Here is a 24446-nt window from a genome sequence, read left to right as displayed (position 1 = left end):
CCACAAAATCGCTGGCAAAAGCGCTTTTTCTAGCGCTTTGCACTTTTCCTATACCTCCCATTATCGCAAAATCGCCCCAAAAATGGTCTATGCATCGCTTTTCAGATCGGAAAGTATACGGAATGCCCCAATCTGAACTAGCACATACGAAAACATAGTGTAAGCACTTTCAGGGAGATTTTGAAAAATCACCAGCGCTTAAAAAAATGAAAAAGCGCCTCTAGTGTGAACGTAGACTAAACTGTTTCTTTTTTTGCCTTTCTTCATTCAGAATGCTCCCCCTGATACTCGCATACATTTGAAAAAGCCGCGCGTTTAAAAGGGTGCAGGATTGTGACAGTAGAATCTCAGCAGTGTTAGGCTATAGACACAGTGTGAGCATTTTTCTGACCATCAGTGCAAGTAAAAAACGCTCAGAAAGCACTGATGTTCAGAAAAGCACTCAGAAACGCTCAGTGTGTCTACAGCCTTACCGATACTCTACAATATTCATGTAGTAAAATATTGGTAATATTTACCAATACTTTACTATGATTCAGTTCAAACTCTTAACCCTAACCTACAAAGCTCTCCACAATCTCTCTCCCCTGTACATCTCCTCACTAGTCTCCAGATACCAACCCAACCGCAATCTCAGATCTGCACACGAGCTTCTTTTATCCTCTTCTACAATTACCTCCTCACATTCACGTGTACAAGACTTCTCACGTGCCTCACCCCTCCTCTGGAATGCCCTTCCACAACACATCCGCCACTCTCCCACCTTTGAAATCTTTAAACGCTCCCTCAAAACCCACCTTTTCCGACAAGCATATTCTCTAGCTTAGGCCATGCACCCACTAAATAACCTAATTACGCACTGCCTGTACATATACTGTATACATCCCCACCTCTTGTTTCCACCCCATTCCTTTAGATTGTAAGCTCGCAAGTGCAGGGCTCTCACCCTTTTGTGTCATTCAATGTTATTAATTTAATTGCTTGCACACTGTTAGACATTTATACATTTTAGTCATCATGTTAAATCAAATTGTAATCAGCAGTGCTGTATCTTGTATCAGTGTTTATATTTGATGTATATCATTGTCTGTATCATTATATATCCCTTGTTTGTTTTCTTACATTGTACAGCGCCACGGAATATGTTGGCGCTTTATAAATAAATAATAATAATCTAGCGTCTCCCTATTCTAACAAAAAACCCTCCACCAGTGGTTAGCCCTTAACCCCTCCCTAGTGGTGCCTAACCCTTAATCCCTCCTTGGTGGTACCTACACCTTAACCCCACTCCCGGTGGTGCCTAACTCTTAACCTGGTGGGAAACTAACCTTAAACCGCCCATCCCAACTAACCTTAAAGGGTACCCTAATTGCGGCTACAAATAGCGGATATACATAGAAATTAGCATCTGCAAATAGTGGCAATAAATAGTGGCTACACATAGAAAATAGCAGCTTCAAATGGCAGCTACACATAGAAAATAACAGCTTCAAATGGCAGCTACACATAGAAATTGGCGCTAACTGTATTAAACTGTAGCTGCTAAGATTTCTGTACAGCAGCTGTAATCAATAGGGGAGATAGCCACACCCTTTGAAACTTGCAGTGTTTTTAAATGATCCTCTGATACTCCCCCCACTTTTAGCACCCAGGTTGGGAAACTTACATGGCTGAATTAAGCCCCATCTACACGATACGATTCTTTGTACGATTCAATTATGATTCTATTTACGATCCGATTAAATCCGACATGTCCAATCGGGATTCGATTCGATTCAATTCGATTTGCCATTGTTTTAATAGCAAATCAAACTGAATCGAATCGAATCCTGATAGGACATGTCGGATTTAATCGGATCGTAAATAGAATCGTAATTGAATCGTACAAAGAATCGTATCGTGTAGATGGGGCTTTAGAGCAAGAGGCTGCTGTGAAGAGGCAGACATGGTGCTATACAGGTAATTTAAAAATGCTCCACTGAAGTTGTAGTGGAAACAAATTTCTCAAATTGAAAAAAATATATAAAAAAAAACAGAACTCGATAACATCTCATTAGGAAAAAAAAATCCACTTTAGATTTTTAAAGGTGGCACTATGAAGTTAAAGTGAACCCGAGGCAAACCTCAGGTCAAAAAAAAGATACTTGCCGATAGGTGGCCATACACTGGTCGATTTGCCATCAGATTCGACCAACAGATAGATCCCTCTCTGATCGAATCTGATCAGAGAGGGATCGTATGGCCACCTTTGCTGCAAACAGATTGTGAATCGATTTCAGCCTGAAACCGATCACAATCTGTGGAGCTGCCGCCCCCCCTGCATACATTACCTGTCTGGCCGGCGCGAGTCCCCGCTGTCTTCTTCTCCGCTCCAGCTACTGAACTCCCTGTCCAGGGGAAGAGGGCGCTCTACTGTTTAAACTTCCTGCCTGGGACAGGAAGTTCTGTGTAGCTCTGGAGCCCGAAGCGGAGAAGAAACGGTCTGGAGCCCGAAGCGGAGAAGAAGACCAGGGGACTCACGCCGGCTGGAGCAGGTAATGTATCACTGCTGTATTGCGTCGGTCGTCGGGCATTCGAACGCCGCTAACGACGCACTCCTGACCTGCCGGCGACCGAGAAAAATCTTCCGCACGGATGGGTCGACGGGAACGATCGATTTCGGACGAAAATTTATCGTTCTGTCAGCGGTGTGCACGGCGTTTTAACAGCCGTTTCGATCACTGTGATCGAAACGGCTGTATATCGGCGGGAAAATCGTTAGGTGTATGGGCCCCTTAAGAAGAGGGAAGCCTCTGGATCCTCGCAGTGTTTCTTAACTCTGTCCTCAAGGACCCCCGACAGTGCACGTTTTGCAGAAAACACTGAGGTAGTTACTGAACTCTGCTGAGACACTAATTACCTCATCTGTGAAAGGATTCATGGTCAGAAATCCGACAAGCTCTTACCAGATTTCTTTTGGTGGTCCGCCAGTGACAATGGTGGCCCAGAGGACAGCGTGGGGACCCTCTACAGGCGTCTGACAAATACTCATCTGTATTTCTTCCTTACATTGTTTCAGCCCAAGAACATACATCACAATATCTGAACCTCCCAGTACTGCTTCAGCTGAAAAGTCATACACACATACAAAGACCGTTGCCCGTCAGAGGATGGAACTCAATCCCACGGGTGACAGTGCGGGTGAGGCTAACGCATTCAGTTGCTATGCAGAGGGGAGGAGGGCTGACAGAGTGACGCACAAGGAGGGTCACAGAGCAGACAGGGTGAGTGGGAAGTACAATGCCCTCGGCCAGCACTCAGCCGAGTTTAGATTTCTTGATGACTCGTAAAGGGGGCATCGCGGGGTGCTGTACACACTCTAGATTCTCAGCAGAGGCAGTCTTTATCAGCTGCCTTGGCCGAGCTTAAACTTGCTTGCATAAAAAACTTAAGAAGAGGGCAAATAATTCCAATCAAGAATGACACAGACATTTACACAAAGCAGCCATCAAAATATAAAACTATCGTTTAACACATAACTTAATATACAGAATGATAACAACCACCTGGAGATATGAACCTTTACATTTCTTATGAGCAGCTGCAGTCAAATGTGTGCAAACAAGAGAGGTGTTATTGCTTTACAATAAGCAATCTCTTCCACTTTGGCAGATGAATGAAAAAATAGCGCAAGTTAAATAAACTGCAAAGCTTGCCACAGTGAACGCTTTGACACTAGCAGACGTTTGGATCAGAAACACAAACTATCACCTGGTGTTCCTAGAGACCTATCAGCAAAGGTCACTCTTTCCAGAGTAGTGGACAAATTTGCACAATGCACTGATCACAGGTTATAAATTAACCCTATTGTTTTCCTGATAAGGGCTGTTTAACCAATATATTCTAACATAACAGCTGATTCGTGGTTAAGTAAACGAAAGCTTTTTCCATCTGGAGGGAATCATGTGGGTAACGATTCCTCCATCTGGTCTTTGTGTGTACGCAAGAGGTGGGTGGTGGAAGGAAAGGGCATGATGTGGACTACACTAGGGCAGGTGTATGAGCCAATCAGAACACAGATTTTCTTGTAATTTAGTCTCTCCCTGATTTAAAGGCATGCCACATTGTTTTTGTTTTGTATTTTTGGCTGACATGCTTCATATATAGGACTGAACTGTTGGACTCTGCCTCAGCAGGGTTGTCATCATGGTCTGAATGTTCTGTTTTAGTTTTTGACACTTTTGGTAAAATAGACAAGATAAGGAATAGTTTATGTATACAGAGGGTAGGGTTCTATTTGGCAGAAAAGTGCAGGGCAACTAGCATCCCATATAGTTCCCTGTCAAATACAGCTTATTCTTACAGATGCTACAGTTCATAGTTATTACCCAGTGGCTGTACTGGGTGCTGGCTGGGTGACTGAAGCCTGAGCTGTTTATATTTTTAGCACATAATCCATCAATTGGCATGAGTGCTAAATTTCTGGCAGTTACTGATAGAAGAAAGAATGTCTGGAACTATTGTGAAGATTGCACCCCTCGGCACCCACCACCGGACCTCCCGTCCCCACACATGCCAAGAGTACAAGATTGATATTGGACTTGCTATGCGTATTTGAATACAAGCACACTCTGTGCACATGCACTTTACTTGTACTGTTGGCAAATAAATCTTCACAATGGTACCAGATGTTGTTTCTATTTGATTTGTTGTATTACTCTCCTTGCCATCCTGAACACATTGGGCCTGATTCACAAAGCGGTGCTAACAGTTAGCACGCTGGTAAAAAGCCCTTTATCATGCCTAAACTCAGTTTAGGCGTGATAAGTTTAGGTGTGATAAGTTTAGGTGTGATAAGTTTAGGCATGATAAGTTTAGGCGTGATAAGTTTAGGCGTGATAAGTTTAAGCACCAACTGGGTTAGCACCGCAGTGCACAGCTGATCAAAAGATTTGCGCTAGCAAAGTCTGGTGCACTTCGCATAAAGTTTAATGGCGCTGCTTTGCGTGCGGGACTTTGCAAGTGAACTAAACTTATCTAAACTTAGCATGCCTAAACTTATCACACCTAAACTTATCACGCCTAAACTGGCTTTTCACCGGCGTGGTGCAATGGTTATCATGCCTAAAGTCTCTAACTGGGTTAGCACCGCTTTGTGAATCGAGCCCACTACTGAGTTGATAGTGGGACAGCACCATGCAGTCACAGCAGCAGAATACTTCACTGCCACCCTGCACCATAATAAACCTGAGTGCCAGACTACCCCTTTTTGGTTAGCCGATTGCCTATTTGAATATTGGAGGGGCTTGTAATTGTGATCATTTGGGCGCTGGGGGGTTAGTGTTAAAGAGACACTGAAGCGAAAAAAAATATATGATATAATGAATTGGTTGTGTACTATGAATAATTACTAGAGGATTAGCAGCAAAGAAAATATTCTCATATTTTTATTTTCAGGTATATAGTGTTTTTTCTAACATTGCATCATTCTATAATATGTGCAGATTACACAACACTCAGCATTCAAAATGAGTCTTTCAGAGCAGTCTGTGAAGTAATGAACTCTCCTCTAGCAGAGGAAAAGTAAACAGTTCAATTACAGTTGAGATAATAAAAGTCAGATAACAGCCCTCTCCACGACTAAAGGTGGCCATACACTGGCCCGATTCGCGGCCGTTTCGACAGCAGATTCGATCCTGGGATCGAATCTGCTGCCAATCTTTCGCGCTAAATGCACCCGCCGATCCGATTTCCTCCCGAAATCGGATCGGTCCGTCAATCGCGCCGTGCGGGAAATTACCCTCGATCGCCCGCGGGTAGGGAGTGCGTCGCTAGCGGCGGCCGATCCGATCAGGTATACATTACCTGACGCTGGCTCCCGGGCGTCTTCTCCGCATCTTCTCCGCATCTTCTCCGCGCTGCACCCGCTCCATCCCGGCGCTTCCTGTCACTGCAGTGACCAGGAAGTTCAAATAGAGGGCGCTCTATTTGAACTTCCTGGTCACGGAGTGACACAGGAAGCGCCGGGATGGAGCGGGTGCAGCGTGGAGAAGATGCGGAGAAGATGCCCGGGAGCCAGCGTCAGGTAATGTATGCGCGGGGGGGGGGGGGGGGGGACAGGCGGCAGCGGCGGCTCCACAGATTGTGATCGGTTTCAGGCTGAAATCGATTCACAATCTGTGTTTGCAGTAAAGGCAGCCATACGATCCCTCTCTGATCAGATTCGATCAGATAGGGATCTGTCAGCTGGTCGATCTAATGGCAAATCGACCAGTGTATGGCTACCTTAAGTTAGTCGGAGAGCTTAATAGCTTTTTTGCATAGAGATAACAACTGGAGTTTCTCAACTCTTCCTGTACTGGAAACAATTAGACTGATGTATCTGATCTTAATGTTTTTTTTCTTAGCTGTACTACACATACAAATCATAATATCATCATTTTTTTTTTTCGCTTCAGTGTCTCTTTAAGTAGAAGAGCCATAGGTTAGTGCAAAATTTGCATGCAATGGAAACTACTCCACTGACATGCATTGGCGTCAGGATTGGTGCAATGCTATGTGATGCGAATTTGTGGGTAGTGGAAACGGGTCCTTAGTGTTAAGCAGTAGAAGAGAAGGTAAATGTGAGAGTGGGGCGCGGGGTCAGTCTATAGTAAAATATCAGTGATGTTATATTACTAATATTTTTCATATTGGTGCCCAACTCACTCGGTGGTGCCACAATATGTACTCCAGCAATGCATCATACATGAAGGTGGAAAACATGGAACGCTGTACACAGCAGTAATAACACAGAAATGGGATGAGCCCTGCACAAAATGGGTTTACAATCTAAGTAGATAAAGAGTAGGAGGAGCTGTGTATAAGGAGGTGATCGGTGGCTAGTTAAGGGCCCGTTCTAACTTAGGCTATTAGCTGCCGTTTACTGCTAATCGCCGAACCGATATCGCTTTTTAAAGCGATAGTGTAACATTAACTATGTGGCCGTGATCTCACTGCCGTAATTGCTACTGATCGCGGGCAATTCCCGATTAGTAGCAATCGCAAAACGCATTGCATGTAGCATTTTATCGCGATTCTGGAGCGATCACGATACAGTGCTTAAACAGTGCTGATGGAGGTCGCTGGGGAATTGTGAGAGTGTACAGCGATTTTTACCCCACTAATCATGGTAAATTCACCCGCAAAAGTGTAAATGGGCCCTAAGAGTCTTAGGTGAGGTTATATTCTTTCCTGAAGAAGTCAGTTTTCAGGTTTAGACAAAAGATGGTAAGTTTACGTGAGTGATGAACACATTGTGTAAGGCAGTTCCAGAGGAGTGGAGAAAGTCAACAGAAGTCTTTTATGCGAGAATGAGAAGAGGTGACTAGATAGGAGAAGAGGAGAATGTTGTTAGAGAAGCCAAGATTATGTGCAGAACTGTATTTGGAGACAAGTGTAGTTTTGTAGAGAGGAGAAAGACTGTAGAGTGCTTTGTACCGTAGGTGAGAGTTAGGATGTTCAATATTATCCTTTGTGTGATAGGCAGCCAGTGGAGGAACTGATAGAGCGGGTTAGCATTACAGGAGCGTGAGAAGAGGTTGATGAGCCATGCTTTGGAGTTCTTAATGGGCTGGAGTGGAGCCAGCCAATTAGCAGGCAGGCCACAGAGAAGGGAGTTGCAGTAATTAATATGTTGGACAATCAAGGCGTGCACAAGAAGTTTGGTGGCATCCTGGGTGAGAAAGCGTGATTGCAGGAAATGTTATTTAGTTGGGGTCGTCAACATATAAGTGACCCTGAAAGCCAAAGGATCTGATAATTAGCTCATAACCATGTGTGATAGATGGTAAAAAAGAAGGGGTCCAAGGACTGAGCCTTTAGGAACACCAACAGAGAGGGGTGGAAGGAGAAGGTGGTACCTGAATGTGCAACTCTGAAGGCTCTTCCTGAGAGATAAGAGGAAAGCCAGGAGAGAGCAAGACCCTGCATGCCGAGAGAGGAGAGGATTTGGAGAAGCAGAAGATGGCCCACTGTGTCAAAAACTGAGGAGAGATCCAAAAGGAAAAGAATAAAGTAGAAAGCTTTAGCTTTAACGGTGGATAAATCGTTAGCTATTTTAACTAAAGCTGTTTATGGGGATTGACTAGGTCGGAACCCAAACTGGAAATGATCATTGAGTTGGCAGTTAGGTGATATACAAGTTCTGAGCTAAGTCGTTTAAAGGAGAAGGGAAGGAGAGAGATGGAGTGTTTGGACAGGGTGGTGGGGTCAATAGAAAGTTTTTCTGAGTATCGATTTTCCAAGGTGCTTGTTTGTATGTGGATGGGAAAGTACCAGTGGAAAGGGGAAAGGTTGAATACAGAGTTTAGAGCAGGTAAGATAGAAGAAAAAAGGTGAGTTATGAGTTGAGAAGGAATAGGATCAAGGGGGCAGGAGGTGAGATGTGAGTTAGAGATGAGTAAAAAAAATGTATCCCTAAAACACAACTAAAAGCTAATATAAAAAAAACACCGGCAGCAGGTCTGGTGCTACTAGTTCAGCACTGCTCTGCTTATTTTAAAAGTCAGAGCTGCCTTTGTCACAGTATAAAGGTGCTCATACTGAACATCTCTCGAGTTGGCGGCAGTTCAACCATCCAATTCAATAAGTATTATTGAATTGGATGAAAATCTGTGCTACTAAGATCATGCTCAATCGACAGTGTGACCAATTTTAGGCCGAAACTGGTCACATTTATCGATTGGGCATGCTGCAAGATGTCGGGCCATTGTGGTCAATCGGGTGCATGGTGGTAACAGTGAGGGATATCAAGACGAGTGGACACGTCAGAACCCCCAACGGTGTTCCTCATGGTATAGATGTACCATGTGTGTGCATTTATAAATTACTTGTCCTGTGTTGCCCACATGACCTCACAAGCGCCATGTGCTATACGCTGGCGGCGTGTATACCGCTAATGGAAGAGCGGAAGGTTCCGATAACAGATGGGCACCGCGTGGCGGGCAACACAGGACAGGTAATGTATAAACGCATACACAGGGGGTACATTTATACACTGGGGGTAGCGGCGCGGTGGCAGATGCGGCGTCCCGAGAATGATTCTTGAGAGGTTTCTGCATGAAATTGATCGGAAATTGGCTTGCAGTGTATGGGCAGCTGACAGATATCTCTCTATTCAGATTTGATTAGAGAGAGATTCGTCTCTTGGTCGAATCTGCCCATCATCGCTAGATGTATGGGCACCTTAAGGTTTCTGTGCCCTTTTCCTCTCCCTGGTTTTAATTTGTCATGTTGGATCTTTATCACTGTGACCTGGCCTGGCTGTTTGTTATGATTAAATTGCAATTCCACTGAAATTACAATTTCAATCTGCCCCAAAGAGGAACTGTTTTAACAACCGAGCACAAAGCAAAGCAAATTGCTACGGTTTTGCAATGATAGAGTGTATTGCATGGTTATGAAATGATTAGGGGCAATTTTTTTATTTTGGCACAGTGAACAGCAGAGAGTAATTAGGAAACTTTCACAGTAAATCTCAGTTTTCCTTTGTTCAGTTAGAGAAAAACTAAATCTTCCTCCTTTGACCTTCTTTGTTACAGTAAATGTTATATCCACCAACTCTACGGAAACAAGCGACTGCCTGTCTGCTAAACAGCTGTGCATGGAAGATCCTCAATGTGAAGCAAGCTACCAGCTTTTCATGAACTGTTCCCACAAGGAAGTAATGAACCCGGTATATTCAGCACAGTGCAAAGAAGCATCCAGGGTTCTCTCCCAGAAGGGCCTAATGCAATGCAGATGTTCCAGGCGGATGAAGAAGGAAGAGCACTGTGTGACTATTTACTGGACTCTTCACCCAGGTTCCGCTCAAGGTAATTTTCACCTTATGTAAATCAACTATACTTTGAAGTGTTGATATTTTGATTAAGAATGAGGACATCTGCTGTTAGATCGCATGTTCCAGCATGTACACTCAATAACAATCATTTCATTCATTAAACCATTCAAAGTTCCTCTTGCTTTCCTCACTGACCTCCCAGTTACAGTTATAACAAAGGACAGATAGAAAAACATACATTATTACTGCATCAACCGTAATTCCTGACTGGTGCACATCATCAAATGCATTAAAGGACAACTGAAGCAAAAGGGATATGGAGGCTGCCTATTTATTTTTAAGCAACACCAGTTGCCTGGCTGCACTGCTAATCTTCTACCTCTAATGCTTTTAGCCATAGACCCTGAACAAGCATGCAGCAGATCAGATGTTTCTGATTTTATACGATCGGACAAGATTAGCTGCATGCTTGTTTCTGGTGTTATTCAGACACTACTGCCGCCAAATAGACCAGCAGGGCTGCCAGGCAACTGGTATTGTTTAAAAGGAAATACATATGGCAGCCTCCATATCCCTATTACTTAATTTGTCCTTTAAAGTGATACTACAGCAAAAAGTTCCCCACTGCTCCAGCAAATTAGCCACTCTATTTTAAGATCGACATGTTTTTTTGAGTAAGAAGTAAATATTATATCTTTTCATGATACATTACTGTTGTGCCATCTGTGGAGAGGTAAGTACACCAGTAATACCCCCCCCCCCCCCCCCCGCCTCATTTTTAAGCTGTTCTTAACATATTTTATAATCTTTACTGTTCCTCTGTATTTTCAAAGTCATTTGAATATCTACCAGGTGGATGGGTGTCACTACCCTTTTTCCTGCCTACAGAGAGCGACTTCTTAGCCTGAGTGGTGACAGGATAATTTCCCCATCTGCACATACAGTAGTTGCTTGCTGCGGCAACCCACGCTTTTGCATACATTACATTCTCTCAATTCTTAATTGCAAATTATCAATAATACACTATTGGGATTCTCTAATTTCTTCCTTTTGTTTTAAAAAGAAAGTGTCTGAAAGTGATGGTTTTAGTTTTCTTTTTTTCCTGGAAGCCTTATCAGTCGATGAGCCAGTACAAAGCTCTCCAATTTGCCATTTGTACATCCTGAATGCAGGAGAGAAAAATACTGGGGTAAAGATAAGAAAAAATCTTTGCAGTTTAAAAGCAGCAATGTTGTACTTACATATTGAACTGGATACTACATTGTTATGGAAGATGGCAGCTTCCTGTATTAGCTGATGGGTAGATTATAATTTTTACACAGATGACATTGCTTTCAGTCGAAGGAAGGCATGGATAACCAACCACTCCATTATGCATTGGAGGACAGGTTATAAGGGTTTTAATTGTTTTGCCAGACTGCAGTTCTGCTTCAATGTCCTTTCCTTGATGAAGAGGTCCCCATACTCTGTGCTACATACAGCACACACCGCGCAGCTCACTCTATTGATTACACCAGCCCTCCAACAAACCTCTCTCAGCAGAAAATAGCGTCTTATTAGTGAATACTTGGCAGAATGGTCATGTGACTGTTGAATTATGTGGCACAACTCCATCATGTCTGTAACTGAAAAATACAAAACAGAGAATGTCAAAAGCGTGGAGGCCAAAAAGGACTTTTGCCAGTCATTGGTGTTACTCTTCTTGTTTTTTTTTTCCATCACTGCTGTGGCAGTCTCAATAGAGATAGCCAAATTCCATCTTGCATATTGTATGCAGCTTGGAACTGGGCCAATCAAATACACTTACTGACTGTTTTGACAGACCCATTTCTAAGCTGTATACAGTTTGCCAATTTGCATACTAGCAGAATTTAGCCAATCCAAATGGGCAGAAATAGCACAATTGATTGGCTAATTCCAGTTCCAAGTTGCAAACAGTTTGAAATAAATGTACATGTAGGCTGGAATTACTAGCATCTCAATGAGCAGCTCTTGTAACTATTAATAATAGGTCACCAATTCCCTTCCCTCCTGGTCAGAGAAACTCTGGGAAATGTAAAGGAGTGGCAGGTTTGTTAATGGAAACTGCAATCATTGTTTTCCCACAATTACTGTGACTAGGGACTAGAAGGGATATGATGCAGGATATATGATGATAATTTGACTTTCTCCAGTATATTAAGTTTCTTCCAGCCGCACTATCACACTATCACTTCCAGGCTGAGCATGCCCTGTAGAACACAGGGCATGTTAAAGGAGGAAAAGGTTTCTTCAATCTACTGGGCATGTGTGGACCCTACTCGCACATGCTCATTTGGAATGTTCTTGTACACAGGAGGAAACACGGCTGGAAGAAACGTAATTAACTGGCGTAAGTCAAATAAGTTTAGAGTGACATTTCTCTGGAACATTTGTTAGAGGATCTGGGAGGCCTCTGGACCATCTAGAGGCTTCCCACTACAGAGGTAAGTATCTAAGGGTTTTTTTTTAATTTAATGCTTTGCTTCAATACTGCATTACAAAAGGCGTGTACATGCTTCAGTCTTTTGTCATCTGAATGATTGTTTGCAGCCATTGGGGGATGCCTGTACCCACACTGGAATTTCAGGGAAACCAATTTGGCTTTTGAACTTGCTGGAAAACCTTTCAGACTATATATTTCCCAGTGCAGCACATCTTTGCTCATTACTGCCCCTTCCCCTCTCCATAGGATAGAGCAGGCTACTTGGCCATGAGCAGAGCAGCATGTTTGTATGGGGATTTGTTATTTTGAAATGGCCAATAACAATTATTTGTGTAACAAAAATCCAAAGATATGCACAGTATAGACACCTTAACCTTCTGAGGACCGGCAGCCTAACCCGCCTTAAGGACCAGAGAATTTTTACATGTGGAGGTGAGGGGCGGGGGAATTTAGATAGCCAAGTAGCCGTATCCCCAGTATAGATAGCTAGGCATGGGTGTCCCCAGTGTAGATTGGTGTCCCCTGTATAACCAGCAACCATTACTCACCTCCCAAGCTCCAGCGATGAGCAGCTCTACCCCCCTCCGTTCTGCCCGGCATCCCTGCTTGCACTGCTGACAAGTTCCGGGTCCTGGCTTGATGATGTCATCAAGCCCAGACCCTACATTAGAGCCAGAGCGAGCAGGGATGCCAGGCAGAGCAGAGGAGAGCGCCGATTGCTGGGGGAACGTCAGGAAGGTGAGTCCCGGTCCTCTTCTTCCCCTCCTACTGCCGCTGCTTAGGTTGTTCACTACGATCGACCGGTGATCGTAGTGATCGTGTGATCAGGAGCCAATTGCCATGGCTGCTGATCAGTGAGGGGAGGTGTCGGCTGTCATATAACAGCTGAATCTCCCCTCTCGGGTGTGCACGATCGTGGAGGGAGCGGAAAAAGCAGGTGGCGTAAATCCTACACCGCATCAGGCTTAGGCAACCACAAGTGTGGTGTAGGATTTACTAGACACGGTCCACAGGAGGTTAAACAAAATGGAATTGTATGTGATCGATTCCCGTTCTCTGAATTATACTTATGATGGCATCCAGAGTCATCCGTTTATATCACACATTGAAATAATGAGTTCTTCTTACATACAGCTGTTTCATGGTATTGCCACTTATCACAGTAAGGTGAGGAGCTGAATGCTCTGTAGGGGTTGAGACTTGTGGTATGCAGGGCTGGATTTCTGGAAAGGCCACAAAGGCCCAGGCCTTGGGTACGTATTGACCAAAGGTTTGGCTTAACATAAAAGAGGGGCTGCTTCATAAAGTTGCAAATGGAAAAGGGTGGCAGGAAATGGGGAGCACCATATAAAAGAGGGGAGGGGAGTGCTGCCCAACAATCTGTATATGGATGTTAGACATGGAAGAGGAGGCTGAACATAAAATGGTAGAGCAGCAGCTGTGCAGGGAAGGGGAGCAACAAGGAATTTGGCCTGGGGGCAGAAAACATATTAACCCAGCCTTGTTCGTATGGTATACCAATTAAAGCCCATCCCATTTTTTGTTGTTTTTTTAACCTTGCCCATCCGAGTCCCTAAGCCTCTGACACCTAACCTGCAGTAGTACTCTCAACACCTCAAAACACTGTACATACTCACTTACATTGTGTGCCCTCCCCCTTTCCTGACGGAGCAGACTCATACCAGCCTGGGATTGCAATTCTGCTGTCTCAATACTGCCGCTATCCATGATCCACACTTCATCTCAACCGTCAACCCCTCCACTACACAGCATAGACATGTAGCAAAACCACAAAAACATACCTCTGTGACTTTTCACTGTTTTGTTTGTACAGGTTCCCTGGATTCATATGATTCTCCATATATAGCTGAAGAAAACGACGCCAAGGGAGCCGCTGACTATAGACGTGCAGTTACTCTACAGTCTAGTATGTTTTAATTTTTTCTGGTTATAGTACCTTTTTTGTGTGTGTGTATTTTTTCAAGTCTTTTGTGTACTTCATTTTTATACATAAATAAACTTAGATTACAACATATCTATTCTTAACTTTAAGATGTTCAAAATACTGTAACAGTCAGACAGTTCAGTCTTTACAGTAAACAAATAGCTGAGGCAGCAAACAAAATTCATTTTATAGTATACTAGTGACCTTAGCCCGTGTTAAAAAGGGGCTGCGTCTGTGTCCGCGCCTGACGCGTGCATGCGCGCACCCACCTGTTGTGCACGTCCGCTGCGCGTGCATGCACCCGCCACACACCCGGCCGCCCGCTCACACGCCCGCCTGGCTCCCTGACCCTGTCCTCCTGCCTGTGTGAGGCTGGGGACGTGCTGTGCACATGCGCAGTAGCAAAAAGCACGGACCCAGCTACACAGAGACAACTGTCCCTGCTGTATGCAGGGACAGTTTCCTATTATTATATAGAATATATATCACAATTACATTTATTCTTTATTTAACAGTGACCTGACAGTAGCAGTAAACCCTGTAATGTTCTTAAATGATTTGACCATTGATTTGATAAGGCATAGATTCAAACAAATATACTGTACAGTAAAAACTTTACCCAAAAAGCCCAGGTTGTAATCCATATTAGATATTGTGATGTTTTTAGGAAATCAAAAGTCAGAGCTATTAAAAACATTGTATGGTGTATGTGTAACAGTGGCTGTGCATTAGTCTATAACTACCAGATCGACCATCTGATAGATCCCTCTCTAAATGAATCTGATCAGTGAGGGATGTATTACCAGGCAACACACTGCACACAGATTTCCAATACATTTCAGCCTGAAATCTATTGGAAATCTACCTAACAAAACCGCCTGCTGTTCTTAGCCCCCATGTAATCTCCCCCCCCCATCCCTGTGATAAGTGTGAAAGCAGATCACCTATGTACTGCATGCCTCCTCTAGTATCTACTCTGCATTGCTGGGGGTGCCTGTAGCCCGTGACCCCATCTCGTATACGCAATGTCAGTACATTAGTCTGGGTCATGGGGTATAGGTGCCCCCACCGGCGTTAGAGAAGATACTAGAAGAGACACGCAGTAGATAGGTGCACTGCTTCCTTACTCACCATGGACCGGTGGGGGGGCACAAATTATATGGGGGAACACAGGCCAGGGAGTCTGTTAGTTCTGTTGATAGCCATCACTGCCTGCTCCCGACCAAGCCCTTTCGAGTGAGATCTTTCCAGCATGCTGGATCAATTGTTTCAATAGATTAGGTCAGAAATCGATCTAAACAATCGATGGGATGGCCATGTTGCAGCATCGATCTCTGCCGGATTCAATCACTATGATTGAATTGGACGGATATTGTTGCAAATCAAGCAATGTATGGGCACCTTAACAGTGATCAGGACAGGCCATTTGAAAGCCATTGGGCGATTGGGAAGCTATGGGGGGAGGTTGGTAGGGTATGAGGTGTGTGTTCAGCTTCTACATAGCTTTATATTGAGTTGAGCAGTACAAAGCTAGCATTTCTGGTGTTCCAGTAAATGTTCCATAAGAGTTCTACTGAAATCCACCTAGTATCAAATGGTGCATAGGGTGATATTAATGGCTTACCCAATCAGTTACAAGATATATGACTTGCTTTGGGTACAGTTTTGTCTTTCTTGTCTGTATTGACTGTCTGTTTCATCTCTCTTCTCAGGGACCGAGACTGGGAGTAACAGCAAAAATGCTTGTCTGAGGGAAGCGAATATTTGCAGTTCTTATGAAAAGTGTGACAAGCATAAGTCCGACTACGCAGGAAACTGTGGAAATCCCTTCAGCTCCTGCTCCCGACACAAATGCCACTATCATCTCCGCCAGTTCTTCAAAAAAGTGCCTGTTGAATTTACCAAGAGGTTCTTATTTTGCCCATGTAATCAGGATAGTTACTGTGCAGAACGAAGGCGGCAAAATATAGTACCAAAGTGTTCTTTTGAGGAAAAGCATAAGAGAAGCTGTTTGGAGCTCCATGATGCCTGCATCAATGATAATTTATGCAAGTGAGTAAAACGGATTCTTTTTTTGTACTTGCCTCCGGCAGGATGCCTTGAATTTTGATTCCTGTAAGGAGAATCGCACACCTGTATAAAGTGGTTGCCGGTGCTGCGTCACCAAGGAAATGTAAATCCACAAAATCTAAGAAGGTATCCGAACACAGGGAGGCTTATTTCAGGAACATCTGACTGTACAATGACGATCGTTTCGGGGGCCTATCCATTCCTCTTTGTCAGGGCTAGATAAAGGGGATCGGAGAGGCCCTGAAACGATCATCTGAGAGTGGTCAGATGTCTGTATGTGTATGACGGGACAATACATTCACACTGCTCCTGAAAAAGCCTGTGTGTGCACTTTGCCCTTTCCTCTGCTGTAAATGGTTACCAGCAGTCTCCTGTCTGTAGTCTTCTCTCTAGGACATTTATTGTTTAATACAAAAAAAAACTATTTACAAGATTATTTTGAAAGCATTCCTGCTTCACAGCCTGCCTAGTATACTTGCACAGCCCTGTGTATTTCTTCTGATGCATGTCTATTCAGTAAGTAGATATACTTGTGGCCTTTTCACTCTGCAAGTGTTTCTGTGCATTTTTAAAAACTCATTACCTGTGGTTTTCCATAGAAAACCATTACTGCTTTCACGTTTGCGTGTTTGCAGTTCCAAAGGCACAGCATGTTGCATCTATCGGGGGAAAAAGCATGTGGTTTAATGTAATAGTGGCGAAAATTGCAAATGTAAACAAAATGTGCACTGATGCACAGATAAAACACTTGATATAATGTACACAAATGACCATTGCAGGTGTGAAAGGTCCATCTTTATCCTGGGAAGATGTATGATCTGCATGTATAACTGTATTCATCAGTGCACCCCCCTCCCCTCCCCTGGGGAACTTTCCTGGGGCCTGAGGGCCTGGTGAGGATGGGTGGCATATTGTGTAGGCTGAATGAATGGCTGTAGTAACATGACAGAGATGAGCAGCAGTTAGGCAGTCACTGATGTCAGTGGGATATAACAGTACGCTGCACTGAGCTAACCGTTTCATATCCCAGCGAGAGGCTGCCAATAGAGCACTCCCATGTTCTCTCATGCTGGGTGGCCGCTGGGATGTGAACATCTGCTGAGGCAGTGCAGAACAATGCCTGGGAAACAGCCTGAAGGTACAATGCTTGCTGTGCCCTTTATACACTATGCCACTGACAGCAATTATACGGGAATCTCCTTTTCTCCCTTACACTACTATTGTAGCAGTAAATTCCACCCCCCACCCCCCTTGTGCTTATGTGTGTGTATTGAACGCATCCATGTTCATACAAGAGAGTGGATTGTGTTCATGATTTATTCCTGCCATCATCTTTGGCAAACCTGGTGCAATTACTTTTCTATATAGTAAAAATGTGGGCGAGCAGTTCATTTTTTAGAAGCAGTATCCCTTGGTGTTTATGTATGTTAACCAGCACCTATATATAGTGTGACGAATCAATGAGTAGGAGAAACTGGCAGTGGTACGCGTACTCCAGGGGGTACTTCTGATAGGTCCAGGGGGTACTTGGGTTTGATTTACTTAAAGGAATACTATCGATTGAAACGACTTTTTTTTTAATACTCTATATTAGTGTACACATTACCACTAGTGCTAGGGGCACTTTATTTATTCACCCAGGTCTCTCTCTCACTATCCCTGCTTAAAAATTAATTTCTCACACAGCTCATAGTAGTTTGGGTCACCCTGAGCTGCTTGGTTACTCTGTCACACAGCTCACAAATATATGTCACTGTGTCACTCACAGCATGCAGGAGACCTGAGGAGAAACAGGCTGATCTGAGGCTGTAATATTGCTGGAATATAACTAGCTATAACAGGAGTCTGTGTTTACACTCAGACTGGCTGCCTGCTTGAGGTGATTCACTCCAGGCTGCATCCACTTTACAAGCTGCTGAGAGGGGCAGACCACTGTCTACAATTAGCATTATTAGTATCTTTATCAGTCAAGAGAAGCAAAGATAATAAACACACATTGCTAGAATCTTTAACCCCTTACCACCATATCAACAAGATTCTTTCAGCAAGGTGATAATTAAACTATAAACTGAAGACTTGATAGCAACTCCCCTGTGCAAAGACATGGTCTAGCCCTCTGGGAGCCTCAGTATTAGATACATTTTGTATCCAACACTGACGCCAAAACTGACGGAGGATTTTACAGCTGAGAGAAACAGCTGTGTGAGGAATCAAATTGCTCCTAGTACTTGTCCTAATGTGTGCTACATCAATAGTATTCCTTTAAGTATATCGAATTTAGAGTTTTAGTAAATGATAATCCTATATAAGCTACAATCCTAAATGTTAGCTAATTCATTTAAAAACAAACAAAATCAATAGTGCTGTAAACACTGGCGTTGGGCCCACAGTTGAGGCCGGGCTCATGCTCTTAACGGGGCCCGTGCATGCCGAAGACACTACAATTATTGTGCCTGCTTGTTCCTCCTATTGTATAGTGTATGTAACATAGTCAAGGGCCAATTTAGGGGGGAAGCCAATTCATTTATCTGTTTGTATTGTTGGGGTGATGTGTAAGGAAACCGGAGTGCCCGGAGAAAACCTGCTCAGACACAGGGAGAAGATGCAGATAGTGCCCTGGCTGGAATTTTGCCCGGGGACCCAGCTCTGCAAGGTGAGAGTGCTAACCACTATGTCACTGTGCTGCCCATGGTCTCTTCTCCACAAACCACAGGCATCTGCACTCTTCTCTGCCCCCTCCCTTCAGTCACTTAGAGGAGAGGTCAGAGCACAGAGTACAGACCTGTGACTCAAGGAGGAGTGAGCATGGACAAGCGCACCAGATTACAGCTGCTGCTGCCTGAGGTGATAGTTTATAGCAGCTCTACTTCCAGCTAAATACAGGCGAAGAGAGAAATATTGTACAATGGGTGCAGCTGCCCAGAAGTCATTAAATAAAATGGAACACTGGGCAAATGTTATCAGTGCCCCCCCTTCCCCCTCAAATTAGTGGTATCAAGTACTGACTGTATGTGACACCCTCCAAATTAGCCGAATCAGGGGCAACCTGCACTCCCTCTCTTCCAGAGTGCACACAGCATAGCATTCTCAACTGTCCAGCAGGTGCCTCCATCCTTCAGCATCCCTCTGTCCCAATCCCTGTGGCATCTCTGTCCCTGTGACCCACCAGGAAGTTGCCACCTGGTCACAGAGGCACTGCAAGGGAGAAGATGGAAGGATGCTGAAGGAAGAAAGGGGAAGCACGCCTGCTTGATATAGAGCCCCAAAACCTACCAATGACAGCTGCAGTGACGGAGGGATGTATTTAGAGTTAGGAAACAGTATGTTAAAGAGACACTGAAGTCTCTTAAAAATCATCTTTTTATTACAAAATCCTGTTTAACATTACTGTCCAAACTAAAACACAGCATCGCCACGGCTGTAATCTAACTAAATCTCCCCTAACTTCCCCCTCTCTCTCCCCCGCAAAATCCACAAGTTTCTTGGTCGTGGATTTTGCTGCTGTTGGAGGCAGAGCTTTCAGCCGCAGCTCTGCCTCCTTACGCGTCTATCAGCAGCGGATCTCCGCCTTTCCCCCGCCGCTCTCAGTGAAGGAAGACTGAGAGGGGCGGGGAGAGGCGGCGATCCGGCTGATAGACGCGCTGAGAGACAGAGATGCAACTCATAGCTCTGCCTCTCACGGAAGCGCTGCCCGGATTGCCCCCCGGGGAGTTTGAGGGGATTTAGTTAGATTACAGCGGCAGGGATGTGGCGGTTTAGGTAGGGCAATACTATTACACAGGATTTGTAATAAAAAGAGGATTTTTAAGAGACTTCAGAGTCTCTTTAAGGATTACCACTATGCAATACACATATAGAGGTGTTCATTACCAGCATAACCAATGAAAAGAAGATGGATGGAGGAGGTTCTATAGTGGGCCCCTCTGGTCCAGGGCCCCCTGATGTGGTCGCAAACCTCTGGATCCCCTAGCAATTGGTCTTCTGTGATATGTGGCAAAAAGTGTTTCTGTGTATTGCCAAGAATTGTGATGGTATTTAGAATGTATCTGGCATCTCTAGCCAATGTTCAGTCACTGCTCATATCTGGTAATACTCTGCTCTATTTCAGATCACGCCTTCTAGACTACCGAAAACATTGCTTCCTATCTGACAAAACAACGGAAGGCTGCCCTGCGGAAAGCCACAGCCCATGCATCCAGTCCTACATGGGGATGATAGGTGAGGTGTCATTTGTCATAAGAGTTTTCTGCATGTGAGTTCTGAGGACGGTTGTGCTATAATGGTTTATCACAATATGTTCATTTATAGAGAAGTATGGGTCCCTTATCATATCTTTTATTGGCCAAAGTTATCTTCTTTTTTTCATGAATTTATGAGTTATTACATTAAAGCCCAGGCTTGGACACAATTTATTATATGCATTTGATTGAACATTATTTTAAATGAATCATACAAGAACGATGTTTTGTATGAAAAAAATATATTTTTTTTTTACTGGCAGCAGTGACAATTTTGCACAGTTTAGTTTGTGGCGTGGAAGGCGATATTGTGCATCTAGTTTGAGGTGTGGGAGGTGTCAGGAACCGGCCCGCGGCACGCCTGCGTATACGGTTCCCGACTGCGGGTTTGACCAGACTGAGAGGGGAAGCAGCCTTAGTCAAGCTAAAACAAGGCTGGAACCCCTCAGAACACCTCTCACTGCCACCACTAGCGGTTCGCTAGACACTTCCACTCTGCTGTCGAGTCCTCAGCGCGCACTCCGCGTTTTCGGATTTGGGTCAGCTTTGCGCTTAGGCCAAATACGGGAACGCCACGCACCCACACACACACACAGTTGCAATCTTACACTGTCGTGAAGCAAAGACCCACTAACAGTCGTTCCGAACGATACTGTTAGCCACTCTGCTGTCGCTACTCGCACTGGCGTTGTTCGTACGTTGGGTCAGCTGCGCGCTTAGGCCAATGTATGACAAACGCCCCCACACACAATGCAATTACAATTTCATACGGTAGTGTTGCTCAAGCGTACAATTAGGCATGAACTTATACACGGTTGCACTTCAGTCTCTTCTAGGCTATGAGTGTTAGTTTAGTACGGCAGAAGTCAAACTTATTAAATAATAATTTAATATTCTAGAAAAACATAGAACAGTGCAGAACTTAATATATACAAAGAGATTACAAAAAACAAAGTAAAAATAGTTACAAAGATAAGAGGTTACAAAGATAAGAGGTTACAAAGATAAGAGGTTACAAAGATACAACACCAAGCAATTTGCTTACCAAAAATACAGGAATCCAGATAGAAGAACCTTGGACTTTTGTGGACCGACACAATTCTGGTTAGACCAGGAGTTCACTAGCTTGGGCCAGGAGACCGGCTGCCACTACCGTCAGAAGAGAACTGATTTGAGGTAGATGTCCCCTGGTTTTTATAATGAAATATTCGCCTCGAGGCTGTAAGCCTGTGTGGACGGGGGGAAGCTAGATTTAATTACATCCTCAGTCATAATTGGATCTCCAGAGATCTAACATCCACCTGCGAAAAATGTACAATAGCCCACATACATGAAAAGATTTCCCTAGTCCACGTTACAGGTGACAACCCCATTGTTGACAGTACTTCCTAGCTGATCAAAGATAAGGAGGTTGCACCTCCACCAATAATTCAATTTCCACAGGTAGAAAATGGTATCAAAAGGACTTCACCCCTTTCCTCAAGACTCTTAGCAGGCTTTCCTTGTATAATGGGACAATAGCTGACACCAGACTCAAAAGCCATGCCGACCAGCCTATTCTTCCTCAATTGGCCGCTAATTAGCAGTACACACAGTTTCCCCTGCTGGACAATGGGGCAGAGGTAATGGACATCTACATACCGAATTACATTAGACTTTAGTTTACTCTGGCCAGGTGACCAATTACACCCAAGCCCAATACACATCTGAGGTTTTACCCAGTAGACAGAAAAATGAAAATATTATCCTTACATCATAAGCACCCCAGTATATTCCTGACAGGAGGGGCTATTCTGCATTTTTTGTGGTGTGGGAGGAGCTATTGTGTATCTAGTTTGTGGTGTGGGAGGAGCTAATCTGTATATAGTTTATTGTGTGGGAGGAGCTATTATGCATCTAGTTTGTGGGGTGGGAGGAGCTATTCTGCATCTGCATGGTGCCTACAAGCTTTCTACCATCAGCCCTACTACAATGATGTACCAGTATTATAGGCAGTGGTGGTTGTGGTGGGGGGATGGGAATGTTATTCATGAAATGACTTGGAAAACACACCAAAATTAGGTCTTGTGTAGTCTATTGAACAACAGAATTACTGACTTTGTTCTATTTTATGTCTTGCACAGGTACTGTAATGACTCCAAATTTTATCAATAACATGTCTATGGATATCTCCTTATGGTGCACTTGTGAAGGGAGTGCGAACGAAGAGGAGAGGTGCAAAGATATTCTTGCAATGTTCACCTCTAACAAGTGTCTTAGTAAGTGTAAATTCCAAATGACACACTAGTGACTATTGTCAGAATCTATACCCATGAATTAACTGCATTTTAAATAGAGTATTTGATTAAAGAAAACCAGAACTGTTCTAAAAATAAAGAATGAAATAAGCCTCACCCCCAGCTATTACTGTAAATGGCATCATCAGGTATGAGCTGATACTCAGCTTCCCTGGTTTAGTAATACTGTAAGTGGGCTTTGAATTCTGGCAAGTAGCTAGGCCCTTCCTAGTGATGTGTAGAGTGGTCCTCCGCATTGGCATGATGCACAGTGTCCCAAGCACCAATTACTGGAATCGAATGAAAAACATCACAAGCGGGTTGGATTGTTCATGCGAATTGTGAAACCTTGAAGATTTAGAATTTGAATAGAAGAACTGGAGGCCTCCAATGTAACTGGATAGGAAAAAAGGATATAGTATCATATTTTTGTTTCCTGTGCTTAAAGGGGCACTATTGCGAAACATTGTAAAATTTAAGACATGTGCAAACATAGACAAATAAGAAGTATGTTTTATCCAGAGTAACATGAGCCATAAATTTCTTTTCTCCTATGTTGCTGTCACTTACAGTAGGTAGTAGAAATCTGACAGAAGCAACAGGTTTTGGACTAGTCCATCTCTTCATAGGGGATTCTCAGCAAGGCTTTTATTCTTTATAAAGATATTCCCTAAAAAGTATTTAAACAATTATGCTGGCCAGCTTCCCTGCTCGCTACACAGTTTTTTGGCAGTTGGACAGAGCAACTGCCATTCACTAAATGCTTTGGAAAATAAATAAATCCCTGAGAATCCCCCCCAAGAAGAGATGGACTAGTCCAAAACCTGTCACTTCTGTCAGATTTCTACTGCCTACTGTAAGTGACAGCAACATAGGAGAAAAGTAATTTATGGCTCATTTTACTCTGTAAACAACGTAGTTCTTATTTGTTTATGTTTTCACATATTTTAAATTTTACAATTTTTCATCATAGTGCCTCCTTAAGTCAGCTTTAAGCTTCTCAAAAATATCTTTTTTTCTGGTCACACTGAGGCATATAAAGGATAATTGTACTGCCATGTTATTATGGCTATCAGCAGATGTATGCACACTTGTCTAATGCTATAGCTGTTATTATAACATTTACGGTAGGCCAGATACCTAGTCTACCTTACTAAAGTGATTTGCTTGTCAACTTACTTTGTATTTAGATTGGATAATAAATAACACTATAACTATAGGTGAATTAGTCACCTGCTGGCCAACTACTCTTGGGGAAATACTAGACTGAGCAGGATTGAAGACTGTGCTGATCATGATTTTCCCATTTAGAAGTCAGAACATAGTGATTCCTCTCACCTCTACCTAAGCATAGATTGTGAGGGGGTTTTGTACATGTGGAAGCTATTGCACAGAATGGAAAGTCTGTAAAGAATCACAGAAACATGCCTATTTGTAGTAGGACAGAAGAACAGTGTAAAAATGAACATCCCACGTGAAGTTTCCAGAGTTACAGAACTCCTACAGCTCTTCCTGTTGTCTCCTACAAGTTTGTTTCGGGATAGCACTAATTGTTATGAGGTACAAAAACAGTACAATTTTTCTAAACTTTTTTTTACCTATAATGAACAAAACTAATGTCAGACATATTTGTAGCATACTTTTCTTCAGCCTT

General features: G+C 43.6%; 1 protein-coding gene across 1 annotated transcript in view; it reads left to right on the top strand.

The window, feature by feature from the left end:
• GFRA3 (GDNF family receptor alpha 3) overlaps positions 1–24446 on the top strand; it is a 90104-nt gene that overhangs the window by 53705 nt on the left and 11953 nt on the right. Inside the window, exons 2-6 of the mRNA XM_068277007.1 lie at positions 9561–9833; positions 14098–14190; positions 15921–16260; positions 20387–20496; positions 22640–22774. Coding sequence (XP_068133108.1) covers positions 9561–9833; positions 14098–14190; positions 15921–16260; positions 20387–20496; positions 22640–22774 — 951 coding nt within the window. The remainder of the gene's footprint in view (positions 1–9560; positions 9834–14097; positions 14191–15920; positions 16261–20386; positions 20497–22639; positions 22775–24446) is intronic.

Source organism: Hyperolius riggenbachi, chromosome 3 (assembly GCF_040937935.1).
Source record: "Hyperolius riggenbachi isolate aHypRig1 chromosome 3, aHypRig1.pri, whole genome shotgun sequence".
NCBI lineage: Eukaryota > Metazoa > Chordata > Amphibia > Anura > Hyperoliidae > Hyperolius > Hyperolius riggenbachi.
The sequence above is the reverse complement of the archived record's forward strand: the minus strand, read 5'-3'. Positions and strand labels throughout refer to the sequence as shown.